The 18,865-nt window shown below is 46.7% G+C and overlaps 1 protein-coding gene across 3 annotated transcripts; it reads left to right on the forward strand.

Moving 5' to 3' along the window:
- The first annotated feature begins 260 nt into the window (after positions 1-260).
- TMEM39A (transmembrane protein 39A) lies at positions 261-18,739 on the forward strand. 3 transcript variants are annotated; one of them, XM_059493525.1, is made up of 10 exons: positions 271-478; positions 2,519-2,608; positions 10,510-10,703; positions 12,225-12,447; positions 13,805-13,888; positions 15,273-15,415; positions 15,869-16,211; positions 17,023-17,210; positions 17,705-17,825; positions 18,382-18,739. In XM_059493525.1, the coding sequence occupies exons 3-10, from the start codon at positions 10,591-10,593 to the stop codon at positions 18,613-18,615; spliced, it is 1,449 nt and encodes a 482-aa protein (XP_059349508.1). In that variant the 5' UTR covers positions 271-478; positions 2,519-2,608; positions 10,510-10,590; the 3' UTR covers positions 18,616-18,739. The 3 variants fall into 3 exon arrangements, with proteins under 3 accessions (XP_059349506.1, XP_059349508.1, XP_059349507.1); XM_059493524.1 differs by lacking the exon at positions 271-478 and adding an exon at positions 1,137-1,239; XM_059493523.1 differs by lacking the exon at positions 2,519-2,608 and having other exon boundaries at positions 261-478.
- The last annotated feature ends 126 nt before the right edge of the window (positions 18,740-18,865 follow it).

Here is an 18,865-nt window from a genome sequence, read left to right on the forward strand (position 1 = left end):
GAGGCCCGGCCGGCGGCAGCACCTGAACCCTGCCTGCCACCCCCAAGATGGCGGCGCGGCGCGGCCGCGGCCCCGCCCTCCCCGCGGCTCCTGCCCTCCCTGGGCCGGCCGCTGCCGCCGCGGGCCGCCGCCGCTGTCGCCGCGTGATGAGAGCATCAGCCCTCACTGCCACGTCTCCCGGGTAGCCGGCGCTGTGCAGGGCCGCGCCGGGGCGCCGAGGCCGGACCCGCCCGCCTGCCTCCTCTTCTCCTCCTATCCCTTCCCCTGCTCCTGCCCCGCCGCGGGGCAGCGGCGAGGTGGGTCTGCCCGGCGGGAGGAGGGACGCTCCGCGGGGCTCCCACCGCCGCCGCCGCAGCCTCGTTCCCCCCGGGCGGGCCGGGGGTTGCCGGGGCCGGGTCTCGCCGCCGGGCCGCTGCCGCCGGAGGGGACCCCGCTGCCGGCCGATGTCCGAGCCGCGCCGCCGCCCGCGCTTGGATGTGTGAGTACGGCCCCGCCGCTCCCGTGGGCAGCGCCGGGAGAGCCACGGCGACCCAGGCGGGCGGCGGGCTGCGACCGCCGGAGCCCCCTCGGAAACCTGGGTGTGTGTTTCTGGCTGTGTGGGAGTGAGTGGTGGGGAGGGTTCCGCCGGGTCTGCTCCGTCCTGCTGGTAAGTTACGGCATTTGGTCCCGGGCTTCTCCTTCGAGACGTTTCCTGCTGTGTTTGGGTTAAAGCAGGAGGTGCGCGCACGCTGCTGGGAGCCGGGTGCTCTGGGGGAGGAAGGTTGAGGATTAAACACGGGGAAGTCGGGCTGGGGTCACGGCAGAGTGCGCTTTGGGCTTCTAAAGCGCTGTCCCTACGTAACCAGTCCTGCAAGGGCACTGTCCTGTGGAAGATGAGGAGCTGAGGCAATCTTCTGTAAGTCCAGGTAAATCCAACCCGCCATAAGGTACCGTTTCCAGAATGGATGTGGGTGCACATTTCTCTCGCTGTTCTTTTTTGTATCGCAGTGAAAACAGTGTATCAATCATTCTCTCTTATATAGGCTAGCAGTTGGGCGCATGATTTTCCCTATTACATGAGGCAGCTCCTTCCCTACTCCAGCATCGTTTTAACATGTGAACGTACAGCAGAAACAGAGGCAGCTTTGTTTGCAATCTCTGATTGCTGTCATGCATGCTTTTCATTGTAAGGGGCCCCTCGTGTCCCTGTCATCTGTTACGACTGTAAGTGGAGAAGTGAGATGTCTGTGTTACAAAGGGGTGAGTTACAAAATTTTTGGAGACAAGGCATCCCTTCTGTATCCATCGCTTCTATCTGTTAACTCACTGTGACCAGAAGAGATTTCTGGGAGAGGGATACACTAGTACAGGGTGGGATTGGAATGGCTCAGCTCCAATTTTACAGGATGCCGAAGGCAGAGAACATCAACCCTTTTTAACCCACAGTCTGCTCCATGGCTCACCTCCTGGCACTCCTGCTATTGACTATTTCTGATGCTCATTCCTCCTTCCAGCTGCAGCTCTTGGAGTGCAGACTCCTTCAGCCAAGGTGCTTGGGTGATACTCTGCTGGTAAAGTCTGGGCTCACTGGTGTGCAGCCAGGCAATGCTGACCCCTCTGCGGTTTGGGCTGAAACTTCATGTGCTCCTTGTTGTCCCTTATCTGACTGGAAGTTCTTCAGGTGTAGATGCAGCTACTCCCTGTTCCTTTTCTTGAGCTTCTTTGCCTGAGGTTTTGCTGTACAAACCAGCACAGCAGGTGGTAATGTTTTCCAGGTTTGATTTATTTGGAACAACATGAAGCTCAAGTGATATCAGTGACACAGTGACCCGTGCTCAGTGTGTACTCCTGATCTCAGGACCATAGAACACCTGCGTGCCTCCTGTACAGCTCATTCCTGGCTGTCTCTTTGCAGCATTTGAGACCTGACTTTCAGAAGCTCTGGGTGTCCATGTTCCTACTAATAGAGGTGTCTATACTGCCTCAACCAGAGCATTCAAAATCATTAATAATTTTGAAAATGCAGGGCTTTTATTTCTTATTCTTATATTTAGTCTTTCTGATTGTAAAATGGGGATGAAACATTTTGCTTCCTACTTTGCAGTGCATGTTTCTATTCTGCTTGTAAGATGATGAATTCTTATAAAAATTTTTGCATTATACAGATGAACACCTTGCTGAAATTACTTGTTTTTCAGAGACACTAATGGCATTTACCACAGTAGGTTCAGTGGAAGCTAAGGAAATAGAGCAATTCTCATCTTACTGGCCTGCCTGCTGATGTAACATTGCCAATGTAGATGTCCTGTTATTAGTACTCAAAAGCAGACAGGCATAATTACTTTTTTGTCTGTTCTTCAGACATTCCTCTTAGTTCTGATATTTTGGATTAAAAAAATTACTTCTGTATGCAGTGTTTTAAGGGGAAGTCCCAGACCTTTCTGCTGGTTTTGAAACTAAGTAGCACTGAAAGAATATGTAATGCAGATTGACTCCAACCTGGTTTTCATAAAACTCAACACTTTCTTTCTTTCTATAGGCACACAATCTGGATGTTTGAGAATACAGCCAAGAGCAAATGTGCTAGAAATGTTTGGCAAGGTGGCTTCCAGTTTCCATGAGCATTCAGGTCAGAAACCAGTTGGGCCACTCAGTACTCCTCAGTAGAGGTGCAGTTGCTGAAGATGGATGTGTTGGAAAGCAACAAAATAGTAGCAATTCAGAGACCATCCTGCTCCTTAGTCTCAGTGTTTTCCCTGTGCCACAGAGTCATGAAATCCTGCAAGAAGTTTTCTTCTGGCTGTTAAAATTGGAACTTTAGTCCATTTGTTTCTAACCCTATCACAGTTAGGTAAGTTGCAGTTAGGTAGGAATAGCTGTTAGCAGGTGGATTTTTAATATCAGAGGTAAATCTGTAGTAGCTGTGTGATTTGGGAAAATAGCTCATAAGCTTTCACAAACTGTCTTGGAAGATTCCATCCTGTTCTTTGGGGGCTGTTGTCATTGGTGAGTTATTCCCAACCTTTTCTTGATTTTTTTTTTTGGGTATTGCAAGCAAAAATGAGACTTCTGGTGAGAAGTGGGTATAATCCAACCTGGTCAGGAGAGCTGTCCTGAGAGACAGGGTGCAGTGGCATCCTTTGGAGGTTTGGAATTGTTGGTTTAAAGCAAAATTATCAGTAGACATCTGCAGCCCAGAAATACATATAAGGGAGCATGGATGCAGATTCAGACAGCTGGATTAGTGTCAGTATAATTAATTATACAAGGGATTAATGTATCCTATTGCATTTTCTCAATCTGCAGGATTAGTTGCTCTGTAAACAGTCATAAAAAGTTCTGAGTCCTGCCTACCAAAGTCGTGGAGGTTGAATTGAAGACTTACTGTTTTGTGGGGAATATTTATGTCACCTGAACCTGTTGCTTAAGAGGCAAATAGAGGAGAATCGGTGCATTCTCATATGTGGTTTATATTTTAATGCAAATTTATGATTTATACAAATTACAATGTGTTTAAAATTCCCTGCAATATTGTTGCTTTTCTGCAGCATCAGGGATGTGCAAAGCATTGTCTCACTGATACTTTCTGCTGTGACTCCCAGTGTGATGACTTGGTGAAAGGCTCAAGGAAGTGGTTTTTAACTTGTGTGCTTCTTCATGCACTCAAGCTCATTGCTACAGATGGCAGATGCCTGCCTTATTTTTAGCTATTTGAGGGCAAAATAGAAAAATCCTAGTGACTCCCCATGATTTGTCATCATGGCTGATCTCCATTAAATTAAACATAGGGATTGGCAGAGGAACAAAACCAGCAGGAAAGCTGCTTCTGTTTGTTTTAAAAAAAGCTTGTCTAAAGCGCTAAAATAATACTTTAAAAAATATCCACTACTACATACAGAGACCCTTGGGAGGAGAAGTACTTTTGAACAGTTTATCATGTTTTGGATAAGGAAACTGAGGCCTGTATTGGTAAAACAAGTTCCCTGGAAGTCAGTTGAAGAGGAAAGATTAAAAAGCAGAAGATATCCTGGCCTGTGCTCAGGCCATTAGATTGGGTTTGTGTTCAAGGTTGGGAGGAGAATGCCTATTTTGGTGGCTTGCTTGATGGAAAATTTTAAAAGATGGGCTCTTAAAGCATGAGCATCTTCTATTTTTTTTCCTTCTTTTTTCCCTGTCAGCAGTGATCTGTTTTGTTGTGCATTTGCCTTGATATCTTGGAAAAAAAAATTTCAGTGGCCATACCTAGAATTCCCTGACTTTGCCAGTTACTGCACATGGCATGGTATAATGGAGGGTGATCTGTAGCTGTGTTTTAGCAGAGCTGTGGTTGTGCGTAATGTTTACTGAAGAGCTCTGGTGCAAGATGTGCTTAGGAGTGAGTGCGTGTTGATAAATTGTATTAGCAGCCAGCTTTAATAGCTTTGCCTGTGTTGTGGCTGCTGAAACACTGCCCTTGTGTTTCACTTCCCAACCAGTGTCCCCTTCTAAATAGAACTTCAGTTTCTATCACTAATGTGGAGTTGGAGTTAAAACTTCTGTGTTGTTACACACTCAGAGAACTGTCTGGCTCAATAATTCCCTGCAGCTCTTTAGTTTGGGTCTCTCACTCTGGATGAGGCTGGGCTGGATGTCCCTTTCCCCAGACAATTCAGAAGCATGGGAACTCGAGGACCAAAATAGACTGTGAGCCAACTGGTCAGGCCTGCATTTCCCTCTGCTGCTGGAAAAGCTCAGCTTTGCAGTTCTGTCTTAATGTCTTGCTGCTAGCTGTGTAATACTGGTTGGCTTGGTGCGGAGTGTTATTGGCCACTTGGAGCTGCTGAGCCTTGAGGGTCTTGCATTGTGGCTTTGGTTTTTTTTTTTTTTTTTTTTTTTACTTCCTTTTAGAATAAAAATTCTCTTGTCTTCATTCATAAAATTACTACAGTCATTCATTGAAGTTTTCCTAAGCTGTTTGTTTTGACCTGCTGCAGCAGTTAGTTGCACAAGGTAATTGTATGGCAATATAAGGTAATACTGTTTTATTACACCAGGAATTGTGGCTTTGTTCTTGTACTCTCCAGGGGTTTGTTTAGAGTGCTTAGTCTGTGTCTCAACTTTCCTCTGATTCACAAAACCTGAACTCGCCTATCTTCTGAAGGGGACACTATTGCCTGCATACCTCTGGAGACTTCTTCTTGCACCCCCTAAAGTAAGGTCTTTGAGGGGATTTTTAGGGAATTTATAGGATTTCTCTGTTTTAAAATGGCTTTTTTAGTATCTTAGATAATTTTGTTTATCTGGAGTATTAAGAACTTAAATCTACGTCTTACACTTTAACATGTCTGCAGAATGAGCTGACTGAGCTTACTGCACTTCAACTTTGAGAGGCTTTTCCTGAAAAAACTTTTCTTTCCCATTCCCATTTTTGTATGTGGGTATTTGAAATACTGTGGCAGCTGCAAATGGCAGGCACTGCCTTCCCCTTGTCTTAAGCTAAAACTTCTATTTTTCCCACTTACCCTTCTGCTTAGCTCTGCACTTCCTTGCTGAAAACACTAGAAATAAGTCATACAGTACATATCCTGTTTGTTAATGCTTGCCATAATCTTGCTACTTTGACCCTTTGGTTTTGGCACCTGTGTAGAGGACTGGTAGATGGAACCTCTTCAGCCAGAGTTGTGCTGTATCAGAAAAGCCTACACTGACGTGGTCTTGATGGGTTGGTTTTGTTTTTACAGAGGAGGTTATTAGTCACTGAGCAAAAATTAGTCTTGCTGGTGCATCACCTGACAGTGGTGATTCCTCACCCAGCTCTCCTGCTTGGGCTGCACTTCAGGGGGTTTCTATCTGTCTCTGTGCCAAATCCCCATATTAATCCATCTCTCTGTATGGCATGAGGGCTTGGAAAATGTGCTGACTTGGAGACCTCCCTCCTAACCGGTTTTGCCTCCCAGCTCTGGGCCAGGTGGCGGGTGTGTGCCTTTGGATCCAGCCAGAGTTGAAAGGTTGTGTTGACTTAGCACCGGGGCAGCTCTGTGCAAGCCAAATATTTAGCTTTCCATCTGATAACCTGTCGGTTGTTTCCTTCCTTGCAACAACTAAATGCTAATTTTATTCCCAGACCAGTTGGGGCTTTCACAGAAATTTTGTGTCTTTGTGGCTTCTGTTGTGGCAGATGTGAGGGTGCTGACAAGATGGCCTTGTGACCAAGGCTTGGGTGCAGCCATCTCTGTTCCTTGGCTCTCTGGTGATTTTTTTTTTTCTTTTTGGTGTTATATTGGGTGAGTCAATTATTAGCTTTGTGTCTGTTTTTCCAGCTGTCAGAATAGGGGTTTGGATTTGTTTTGGTTGTTTTTTATTTTAATTTAAATAAATAAATAAGAAGTTCACACTAAAAGGAAGTTAAAATATAGTATAGTAACTAGGACTCTCAAAAGTTCAAAGGAAAACTTGTGTGATAATTTGCAAAGATACTAGGATTGCTGGACAACTGCAAGTTTAGGATTAGGCTGACCAGCTGCAGTGAGTTGAGTTGAGGACATTAGCAACCAAGAGAGCATTTTCAGTTTCAGAAGCTAATTGTGCTTTGTGTCAGTGGTCTGCAGCCGTGTCTCGGGGGTGGCTGGCTGCGCCTCCCTGCCAGGGAGCTCTGCGCACGTGGCAGGTGTGTTTCCATAGAGCACGGGCACCCTGAATGGAAAGTCTTGCCAGGAGTGTTTGTGTTGCTGTGGAGGCAGAGAGAGTCCCTCACCACAAAGGCCATGTGTTGCTTCACCCCCAGCTGTCACATGCTTCCTCAGCAGGAAGAAGGTTGCTTTAATTGAGATGGTGAGTTGCAGTGAAGAGACCTGTGGTCTTCTTGAGCCGCATTGCACCAAGTGAGGATGGCCATGTTTCACTTTCTGCTCTTGTGAGTAACTGGTGCTAGGACTTGTGGAGCCAAGGAAAGCCACCTGAATGTCTTCCACACTCTGGGAGTTCTTATGTCTCGGTGCAGCAAGCTTCCTAACAAGACTGGAGAGGCTTGGAGTTTTCTCCAATTAAAAAATGTTAACACTGTCAAAATAACTGACTGAGCTTTGTAGCGTTTCCAGCAAAGAGATGGGAAACAGGCACACTTGCCATTCTGATGAGTCACTGACTCTCTCCTGATTGCCTCTTGAAAGAGCTGTTTGGGCAGCTGCTGATGCAGAAACATGATTCTGAGTGATGGGCCTTGGTGAGCAGGACAGGGCTGCACACTGTTTCAGCTCTGAATTGGTGAGTAATTAATCTGCCTAGCTTTTTATCAGTAAAGTTGTGCAGAGAGCTGTGGTTCTTGCCTGCCTTGATCCTGCCACGATCCTGCCTTGTCCGGATAGCTGGGGAGCTGATGGGCAGGAAGGGTATTGTGGCACAGAAATAAAAAATTACCAAGTGCTTTCTGTGGTCCTAAAAGCAGGAACTGGAAATCAGAGCATCTGATACCTTCTGTTTCTGGATTTTCTTGTAACTGTGTCACAAATGAAAGTTTTGTCTCTGTCCTGAAGCATGGTCTGCCCTTGAACCCAAGAGCTGTCCCTACCCACATCCATTCCCTGTGCAGGGACCACTGTCTGCTCTTCTGTAGCTGCTCTCCAGATTCTGTCTGTGTGTTTTTATGATGCCCACATCTGCCTCAGAGAGGGTATCTTGGAGGCTAGGTAATACTGGTTCTGAGGATTTGAGGATGAAGGGACCACAAGCATGTTGCTTATTTTTTGAGGGAAATTGTAAGTGAACTGGAAAGAACAGCATGGAATCACATTAATGGACTGAAGAGTCTTGTCAGGAAAAGCTTTTATCTTTCATTACTCAGTTTTTCTGCATGACTCTATAAAATATGATCACTGATGGGGTGGAGAATGCAAACAGAGAAGGGAGCAGGGTGGACTCTTCATTAATACTTTATATGACTTGGAATATTATCTGTTGGAGTAAGGGTTTATGGATACCTTTTTTTCTCGTTTTCAAAGTAGAATCATGCCTTTGTTTATTAATTGAAAGCTATAAAAGCTTTTCCCCATGTCTTTCTCCTCAAAAAGGAGGGCTGTTGATTGCTTCAAGGCCAAAACAAAGCAGACTTAGAGACAATCTGATGTGTAATCTCACTGCTTTGTTTAGCTTTATCTCTGGAGCTTCAGTTTTGTGTGGCTAGTTTTACAAAATAAAAGCAAACAAAAAAAGGGATGGTTCTTAGGCAGATTTTGCTCCAACAAATACCTACCTAATTTGATCTGACTCCAGTATTTAAAGTTATTTAAAGCTTGGCTTGAGGAACTGCCCAGTCTATATGTTCATGAATCACTGTGAAAGGGCTCATTCAAGTGCATTTAAAATATGTGCACTGACGTTAAGGATGGCTTCTTTCCACAGGCAGTTGTTTTTACTGGTAGAAACCTGCATTTTACTGGTTTGTAAAGCCAGGGGCTGCAATTGCGATTGCTCTGTGTCCAAGTGTCTGTATTGGCGAGCATGTGAGGCATACTAATGGGGTGATACTAATGAGACCTGTTAAATTATTTACATGAATTATTGAATGTGCTATAAAATACCTTCCACTGTTAATAGCACTAATTAGACCACCAACATATTGCATCCATTATCATAAATATCCTGTAGGTCGAATCAGACCAATTGTTTCAGCTACCACAGGCCCTGTGGTAGCTAAATTTGGCTTAAAATGGCTTTCAAGTTTGTTCTTTTTGGGGGTTTTTCCTCATTTTTTTTCCTTCACTTTAGCTGTTTATCAAAAGTGTCTGAATGCCCTAAGTGAATTCTGCATTGTTTGTTGCTGCCCCTGCTCATCTTACACATTCAGGAGAATTTTCTTGTTTATATTTAATTCCTGAAATAGAAATATTTCCAAATAAAACTCCAGAACATCCTAGGGAAAATCTCTGAAAATTCTTGTTTGACAAGAAGGGTAAGGAAGGCTTCAATCTCTGTTGTGTTGCTATTGGAGATATAAGAGTATTAAAGTCTGCCAAAACACACTATTTACCTCAAAACCAAAATTCTCCAATGTTTGCTTGCCTTTCATGCATTTTCGTATCTCCTTTTTTTTTCTCTCTCCCTCCTGGATCTCTGGTTTTTTGTGTGGTTTTTTTGGGTTTGGTTTGGTTTGATTTTTCCAACTGACTTTTGTGTGAGTATGCAGAAAGCATTCCTCATTTGAAACATCTTGATTTTTGTTGAAAGTTTGAGAATTACTATCCTGGTTTCATTAATGAAAGTAGAGATGAAGGATGGGAAATTTTAATACAAAGGGCAATTCTTTGAGGGAATTTTTTAGAGAAGTACTCCTGCACACTGTGTTCATGGTGACAGTCCTGTGACTCACAAAACTTCTGGCATTTCTGCCAGCTGTGATTTCTCTGGATTTTAAAGGAGGTGATGACTGAATTATAAATAGTCCATAGGTTCCATCTGTACATTTCAGAGCTACATCTAGAGTTTCCCAGAAGGTGGATGTGCTTTTTTGGTCCCTGGGTTGGTTCTGGCTATGATATTTTTCCAAAAGGGCAGCTGATTCAGACTCCAGGCACACAGACACACCAAAGTCCTTGTAGTGAGATGCTCACTTGGTGTCTTGTTCCTGTACAGCACAGGAGCACTCCAGTCCTTCACTCCCTTATGTCTGCTGTGTTTGCATTAGAAACTTTCCTGACTGCCAAAATCCTTGCAGTGTCTTGTTGGAGACCAGTGAAATAGAAGAAAAATTGTATGGGAAGTGATAAACTCTATGCTAGAAATGACACTATTGTTTCTGATATTCTGAGATGCCCAGCCTCTCTCATAGTAGTTTATTTTAAGGAATTGATAGATTTAAGTGTGTCTTTAAAAATAAATAGGTAAATAAATATGTACAAGTTTACTTCTGAATTATTTTTCTTTTCAGGGCTGGGTTATGGGATTGCCTATATGTGCCTTTGAAGTACATGCATACATGTGTGTTTTGCTGCACTTTTCTGCTAGCTAAACCCACTTTTAAATGGATGTATTACCTTGGTGTCATTTGGGCATTAGCACAGGAGGGAGCTGGACCATGCAGTTTCCTTCAAGGACACCAGTGTGTCTGTTCAGAGCTCTGCCAGAGGGTGTCTGAGTTAACCTACCAGCATCAGAGCCTGGCCAGTAACATGCTGAGTGCCTATAAAGAGCTGTGAAGCTCTAGTAGCTCAACCACAACACGGAGAAGGCTCTTACCAGGTTTGCTTTTGAAATAAAGCACCCATTTTTGTCATCTCCAGCTCTGGAGATGCTCAGTGGTGCTTTCCAGCCAGCAATAAGTGCTGTCAGTTGTTGATGGCTAATGCAAGCAGCCCCTTTTTAGAGACACAGTGGTGTTCCTTCTGGGTGTGCAAGCAGACGGTGATCTGCTGCCATTGAAGTGGCACAGTGCTGATGGCTGTCCCACAGGGCTCTGAGTGTGTGAGAGTGACTTCCTTCTGCATGAATTTGCCTGGCTGGAACTGGGTGAGTGTGACCAGAGTTAAAGCTTAAGTGATGTTTCTGCCTCCTTTGCAGATTTGGGAAGGCTTTTGGATCGTGGTGTGGGTGTGAGGGCACAGCCTGCTGGAGGCACTGGAAGTGGACTGGTTCCTGGTCATGCCCGGTGGAAGGAGGGGACCCAGCCGGCAGCAGCTAAGCCGTTCTGCTTTGCCTTCTCTCCAGACTCTGGTTGGCGGCAGCTGTGGGAACGGGACTGGTCTGAGAAACAGGTGAGGACAGAGGCAGGGCTGTTGGGACAGCACTGAAAGCAAGGAGCCTTGATCCTCCCTGAACCCTGTGTGGGAGCATGGCTTTGTGGTGAAAGTGATGGGTTGGGAGAGGGGAACCTTGAGCCCTCCACTGTGGTATTATGAGACAGCTCATCCAAGAGGGAACAAGTCCTGCGTGACAAACCTCTTCCAGCTTCTCTTCTCAGCTCTGCTGTGGTACATGCTTCCCTCTGCAGCCCCTCTTTTGACTTCATGCATTAAAACCAGCCCCGTGGAGGGGATTGTGGCAGTGGTCTCAGCCCCCCTTCACCACTCTGTTGTGGTCACAACAGCCACAGTAGAAATCACACAGGGGTGGAAATCACACACTGCTTCATTTGTCTTTCCTGCAGCAGTTTCCAGAGCAGTGAGTCCTAGCAAATGATGAGTCCTTGTCTTGCTCACCTACCTTCACTGTCCTGGGGAATTAATGTGGCACGACAGACAGCTGTGACTCCTCCTCCTACATAATAGAAACACAAGGCAGGAGGATGCCCGTATTCTGTTTTAGACCTGCAGGTTGATGAAACTAATTCTCATAGTTGGTAAAGATGACCTGCGTTTTCTGGGGAAGTTGGGGGCTGAAACAGGAACAGACATGCAGTGACATTGAGATTACCACATTTGGTATAAAAACTGAAAGGGCCCAGCATTACTTCTTTCCATAAAAAGTTGGCAGACCAGAGAAACTATTTGCTGCATGCTGGGGCCCTGGTATAGGTTCATTCTTACAGAGTAGAGCAATCCCAGCCATTTAGCTTTGGCCTTTACAGACTTCTCTGTCAGGGACAGAGGGACAGATAGCACAGTTTGAGGTTCTTTGGAAGCAAGTGATGTCGAGACTGTGGAGTCAGGGCCCCAGGGTCCTGGGAGAGCGTTGCTTATCTGGTTTCAGTCAGACATAGCATAGTTCCTCTACCAGTTCAGTATGCCAGAGCTGTTAGTTGTCATGTCCTCCTCTGAAAGCTAGAAAAGAAGGAAGTGTGGGAACACTTGAGAGGTTAGCCTTTAGGAAGTGGCTGAACTACTCCATTCCATTTTTAGTTACTCATCTTTTTAAAAGAGGAACTATGAACAGAAAGACAGTGGGCACTTTGCTGTGCTGGAGAAGGAGGCTGGGTGCTACTGTAGTGCCCTGGTGATGGGTTGAAAGCCAGTATTAACTGTTAGGTGTAGCACAGAATCCTTAATGATTTTAGCTCTGTATGTCTGCTCCTCCGAGCATGCTGGGCATGTCACAGCACTTCTGACAGATCAAGCTGTCGTCCAGGGAAAATTCTGGATAAGGGTTTTGTCTGAGCTAAGATGATGGAGGTCACCACCAGCCTCTTATCTCATGTCAGAAATAGGAATGCAAAAACTGCTGTCGCCTCTCCCCTGGTAATACCCAGTCTCATATTTACAACCTCAAGCACTCTATCCTGGAAAATGTCAGAGATGATGGAGAATGTTTACCAAGTAAGTGATGTCCATCTGCTTCAGGAATGGTAGTGCCATCAGCCTGTCGGCACCTCCGATCACAGCACTGATTACTCCAGAGCCTGTGCGTCACTGCCGGATCCCTGACCTGCCATTGGATGGGAGCCTCCTCTTTGAATTCCTGTTCTTCATCTACCTTCTGGTAGCCCTCTTCATTCAGTACATCAACATCTACAAGACTGTCTGGTGGTACCCATACAATCACCCTGCTTCCTGCACCTCACTGGTGAGTTCCCCAGCAAGTGCCATCACTCGGGCTTTTTCATTACACAGCTCCTTTCATGCTTCTTCAATCCAGGAATCACCAAGCATTTGACATTAAGGGAGTGAATGAGAGTTCACATGCACCCCCATCAGTCAGGGGCCATGTCATCCCCCATTTTACAGGGGAGAAAATCATGGCAGGAGAGAGAGAGAAGTCAGCAGGACTCCTTCAGGAGATACTTCTTGCACATGTTTGCATGGTCTAGCTAGTCCCTAGGGTTTGACACAGAGTTGAGACTCCAGGAGCTGTCTCCTGCTGTGAGTGCCCCTTGCCGGTTGAAACAACAGAGCCTGAGAGAAGGAAGATGTGCAGATTTTTGTTAGGATCTCAGAGCAGGTGAGCAGCACAGTTGGGGAGGGGGTCAGACCCTCAGCTTATGTAAAGCTCTCGACCTCCTCGGTTTCAGTGTTCTTGCTGTCCCAATAAGATGCCTGTGAGCCACCAGGCCTCAAGGGAGCAAAGTCGGCCTGTGCAGCTGGAACCCTGTCCTAAAGGCTGCTTGGAAGCACGAGGTGGTCCCTCAGTTACCTGTACCGACAGGTGGTGCTGGTGTTCCAGTCACCAGCCTCCTGCTCAGCTCTGCCGTGCTGGACACAGTGGGCTTAGAAGTAAAAGCATTCTCTCTGGGGCTCCCTACCCACCAGGATTTAACGGTCGTTTGTTTATTCCCATCACAACTCAAGCATTCTTTTTTACCCAAAATGTCCCTGAAGTACCAAAAGCAGCAGTATTCAGAGTCTACTGACTCTTCTGGCCAGAATATATTGGATGGCTTCACTGAAAAGCTGTAAGAGCTGTGTCTAACTTGATGCAGCTAGAGAACTTCTTCATGGCCAATGAAGATGAGGTTTCTCAGGTCAGCTTGGTTTCATCAGAAGCACTGGTTGCTACAGACCATTTTGAGACCAAGAGGGAAAGTGAGCTGGTGTGCTCACTCTGGACTCCAGTTTGGCTGCCCTTTGTCTGATTGTTCAGGGCCTTTTCTGTGGAGAACCTGCAACCTGTTCTCCATGGTAGGATTCTGGTTCTAGATGTCCCTTTGACCCCAAGAATACCTGCCTGAAGGGTGGGTTTGTTTTGTTTTCTGTGGAAACCTCTCCATGGGAAGGAATCTCCCTGTGGAGGAGATCTTGCTTCTGGAGATGTTCCTGTGTCACTAATGTTTATGGATTTCCCTTCATCCCTAATAGAGAGATTTGGGGAATGCCTATGTGAGGTGCTAATGTACTCTCTAGCAGCCAGCTTTCTAGTCCCACCCCATTTGGGTGGTTTCAGAGTCCCTTTTCCTGGTGAAGATCTTTTTTCTTTCCTCCTTCAGAATTTTCACCTCATTGACTACCATCTGGCGGCGTTCATCACAGTGATGCTGGCACGGAGGCTGGTGTGGGCCATTATCTCTGAGGTAACATTCCCACTGTTCCCTCTACTGCCTGTAGGACTTGCTGCAGAACATGGTCATCCATGGCCTAGGAAAATCCTGCAGGTTGGAAGGTTTCTTCCCTCAGAAAAGTCTGGGTGTGAAGGACTAAGATTTTGAGGGTGCTTTTCTGCCTTGGAGTTTTCTCCTTAAGACCAGTCATGCCCTGTAGTATTGGGTAGCTCTGTTGGCTCTGCATCTAGGAGGAGATTAAATGGTCCCACTTCCTTATTTATCTCTGCAGGTACAGTACTGTACCCCACTATCTCATGCTAGAGAAGTGCCTGAGAGAATTGCAAGTCAAGTAGCAATAAGGCAAATAAGGAGGCTGGCCAAGACAAGAAGAATGAACAGGAGCTCAGAGGGGGAAGAGTCAGGTGGAGAATGTCTGACTACACTGAAGTGACATTGGAATACTGGTAGAACTGCTTTTCCAGTCCTGGTTACTCAGTAACTCGGACTCTGGTCATGTCACCACACACTTCTCTGTGTTTGTGGGAGCAGAACCAGGCCAAATTGAGTCTCCGTAAAAGGTCATTTTCAGAAGTTTTGTCCACTGAAATAGCTAATACAGCTCTAGGCTAAGCAACTAAGCAGTGTTTAAAAATAAGTAAATTAAATAAAAGAATAGTTATGTCCTGTTGAATAGATAAGTGGAGAAGGTGGGAACTCTGAAGGGCTCTTTTCAACTGATTCCTTCCATTTTCATTTAAGTTCACATCCTCCGTAAGAATTGCCATAGACTGAAATTTCTGCATTGAAATCTTCCATGCAGGTTCTTGTGCATCCCATGTATTGGCTCTAACCCTTAAGAATCTTTTCATAGCTCAGTTTCCTTCTCTCCTCTGGAGATTGGATCAGGCTTTCTTGTTGTGATGCCTCCTCACTACACTGCAGCCTGCACATCCAATAGAGCTAAATTATGGAAATCTGGGTTTGGAATCGAGAAGGTGCACATCTTCTTTTCCCTTAGCTGCAAATTTTCACAATGCTGAGACCTGATCCTTCTAAAGAACAGAGAGAGAATGGGTTTCAGGCTATCCTGGGCTATCATCGGAGCAATAAGGGATTTGAGCAAAATATTTTTCTGCTTTGCAGCTCTGAATTTTTCTTCAAAGGCCCTACTTTAGTCATGCCCCACAACTTGTGATTATTTGAATCTTTTGGATCCTGTCAATCATTAATAAAATTAAAGGCATTTATGTTAGTAAGAGAATCAGTTTCCTGATTCTGAGAGGAAGAGGGCACCTATCCCTCTTCTAGTACCTGCTGGCACCCTCTCCCTGCTCCTCCTCCGCAGGCACCCCTTGTGCTCATCTTCTAGCCCTGGTTGTTATAGGACTGCTGAGTGTTTCCTCTCCATTTGCAGGCCTCTCAGGTGGGTGCAACATCACTGATGTGCTACATGGTGCGCCTGGTGCTGCTCACCCTCTGTGGATGGGTGCTTTGCTGGACTCTGGTCAACCTCTTCCGCAGCCATTCTGTTCTCAACCTTCTCTTCCTGGGCTACCCGTGAGTGACACCACTTTGAACCTTCTGGGCAGGGGGGCACAGCTGCCTGGGGGTGCCATGAGCCAGAGTGGGAAGCAGAGTGTTGGCTGTAATGTCTCCTCGATTTAGGATTAAAAAGGAAGCAGGAATGGCTGGGGGAAGGTGTGAGGAGGTGGCACAGAGTTGATGAAGTGAATTGCCTCAGCTGCTGTTCGTGTGAGGGGCGTTTACTGCCACTTGAAAACTGAGCCTTTGGGACTGTTGGTTCTGCAAATGGGATTTAGAAAAACTTCTCTGCACAGGTGTTGAAGCTGCTGCCTCTGGCCTTTTAGTGGGGAGAAGAGTTGGCTGCTAGCTTCTGGAGTGGGGGGTCCCTGTGTGCTGTCACTCTTGTCAGGGCCAGTACCTGTTGGGGAGGTGCCCCCTATTGGGATGGCTGTTACTTCAGCCATTTTTTTCTTTCCTTCACGGCAGGTTTGGTGTCTACGTCCCTCTGTGCTGCTTCCACCAGGACAGCAGAGCACAGCCTCTACCTGCAGACTGTGGTTACTTGGTACAGGACCAGGTGGCGGATGATGGGGCTTCAGCTGTCAGCAGCCTGGTCAAAGACTTCTTCTCGCTCCTGTGGGAATCCCTGAGAGAACAGTTCAATAATCCTACATCTATCCCCACCCACAGCTGCCCCCTTTCGCCAGATCTCATCCGCAATGAGGTGGAGTGTCTAAAAGCAGACTTCAACCGCAGGATCAAGGAAGTTCTCTTCAACTCTCTCTTCAGTGCCTACTACGTGGCATTCCTGCCACTGTGCTTTGTGAAGGTAGCTGTTGTCTGGCTCTCTCTGTGCCCCTGCCCACTGTCTCCTTCTGAATGTTGTGTGAACTACTGCCAGGCCAGATTCCTGGTTAATTCCCCTTTTCTCTGTCTCCCCTTTGGCAGCCCGGATAGCGGAGCATGGCTGCATCCGGAGTGCACTAGTACTGCTCCTGGTTGGCAGATAGGTATTGCCATAAATGTGATGCACCTCTAGTCCCATCACCCCACTTACTAACTCCCCTTCTCCCACCCCCTGTCCTAGGCAGATGGATAGCAGTGTTCTTCCTAGAAAAGAGAACCTGTTGTTACCCGTCTCAGATCCAACATTGTGGCTTTTGAGCGCTTGGATCAGAGGCTTTGGTGGCCAGCCTGTTAGAGCCAACTAGGATGCTTGGCAAACTAAATCCAAGAACCTCTGGTCAGTGTGGGGGTTATATTTTTTCATCTGTCATTTCTCTTACTTGAATAAGCTCCAGTTTGTGCAGAGAAATGGGCAGGGCTCCACAATCCATGTAGCAGTCTTGGTGGAATTGGTGCTCCTGGGGCAGTTCTGTGGCAAGCAAGCTGCCTTGTTACCTGCTGCTGGAGGAGGAGATGCACCAGCTGCAGCATCATCCCCTGCCCTTTCTCCTGCAGCTCAAGGAGAAGGGAGCCTTGAGCGCCTCCTAAGCCGTAACCCTCCGAAATCACCGGTCCAAAAGCGCATGCCTGTAACGTGTGGTGTGGGTCTGCTGGATGCACATGCAGTATGTCCCTTGTCATCCTCCTTGTGCTTTGTGACAGTGGTGCCAAGTTCTTGTCTGGTCTCTTTGCAGAGCACCCAGTACTATGACATGCGCTGGTCCTGCGAGCACCTCATCATGGTGTGGATCAATGCCTTTGTCATGCTCACCACGCAGCTGCTGCCCCCCAAGTACTGTGACCTGCTCCACAGGTCTGCCGCCCACCTTGGCAAGTGGCAGAAACTAGAACACGGCTCCTACAGCAATGCTCCACAGCACATGTGAGTGTGGGGATGGCAGGGCTTGGCATGCCTAGCAAGGGGCTGAGATGTTCTGGTGGATGAGCAAATACCAGCAGTGTTTATCTACTGAGGATGTGTCTGCACTCCCCATGCAACTCTACTGGCCTTGTTCGCTGAAAACAGATATGGCTGCTCTAGAGAGCTGTCTGAGCTCCTCTAGTCACCGCTGGTTCCCTCACAGAAAGGAATGCTGAGATTCTTCTTGGCCACTTGAGAGCATCTTGAGCAGAGGCAGGGGGTGGCTCCCTGCACTGCAGTGGACAAGGTTCTAGCACTGGGAGCCATTTGTTCATACTACATAAGAGTCCATTGAATGGGCTTGTGATCAACCCTCTGTGCTTTTCCAGTGGGAGCTAAGACGTGTCCTTGTGGCAGAGGCTTTGGTATTTTTCAAGATGCAGTCCATTCCTGTGAACCCTCGTTCAGGGGGTTGGGAGCACAGATGTTCACACTCTGGCATTGTTTCCCCACAGCTGGTCAGAAAACACAATATGGCCACAGGGAGTTCTGGTGCGACGGAGCCGGTGCCTGTATAAAGCAGTTGGGCCTTACAACGTAGCAGTGCCTTCAGATGTGTCCCATGCCCGCTTTTATGCAAGTATCTCTTCTCTTGCTTGGTGCCTTACCACTGTGGGAGGGAGGAGAGGCTCAAGCCCAGCTGCAGCACAAGAGAGTTCAGTGTTCCGTGACAGCCTGGGGCTGTTGATCAAGATACATGTTGGCAGCAGTGGGGCTTACCCATTCTGTCTAACAGTGACCTCTGGGCAAGATGGGAGCCATGGCTGCCTTGTCAGTGCTTTCTCATTGAGGTGACACAGCTCTCCACAGTTCTCTTTCTCATTGAGGTGACACAGCTCTGTCAGGCAGTGGCATTCCCCTGAGAGGGTTCTAGTTAACACCCTTCAGGGAAATGGGAAAGTGTGTCAGCAGGCCAATAGGTTTATTTCACCCACTTCCCCTTCTCGAGCAAAATGCCATTCTACATGTGTTGTTCCTTACTGTTTTCCCTAAGTGGCAGCTAGTGGTGGCTGGAGCACAAGCACTGCTTCTGCTCTGCAGTGGTCCCTGACAGCATTATGTCCATAGTCCTCTTCACTTCAACCCAGCAGCAAATGACAGAAATCTCTCCTTCTTTACTCTTCCCCTGCAGTTCCTCTTTCACCGTCCCTTACGGCTGCTCAACCTGCTGATTCTCATCGAAGGCAGTGTGGTCTGCTACCAGCTCTACTCCCTGCTGCGCTCAGAGAAGTGGAACCACACGCTCTCCATGGCCCTCATCCTTTTCTGCAATTATTATGTCTTATTTAAGCTCCTCCGGGACCGGATAGTATTAGGCAGGGCATACTCGTACCCACTTAACAACTATGGACTCAAGGCACACTAGGCCGGCCAGACGTGTCCCCCTTCTCTTCCTCATCCCACAGGGCAGGAGGGAACCTCAGAAAAAAAATATTTTCGTACAGTTCTATTTTTTTCTTGCAACGTTTATAAATATTTAAAATATTTTATATTTTGTATACTATTGTTTTTGTGGGGCAGGAAGGGAACCAGTGGCAATTAAATGTCGCTTTATAAACAAGGTGTTATTTTATATATATATATATATATATATATATTAAAGAAAAAAATCCATG

The sequence above is a fragment of the Ammospiza nelsoni genome, chromosome 2, assembly GCF_027579445.1.
Source record: "Ammospiza nelsoni isolate bAmmNel1 chromosome 2, bAmmNel1.pri, whole genome shotgun sequence".
Lineage (NCBI taxonomy): Eukaryota > Metazoa > Chordata > Aves > Passeriformes > Passerellidae > Ammospiza > Ammospiza nelsoni.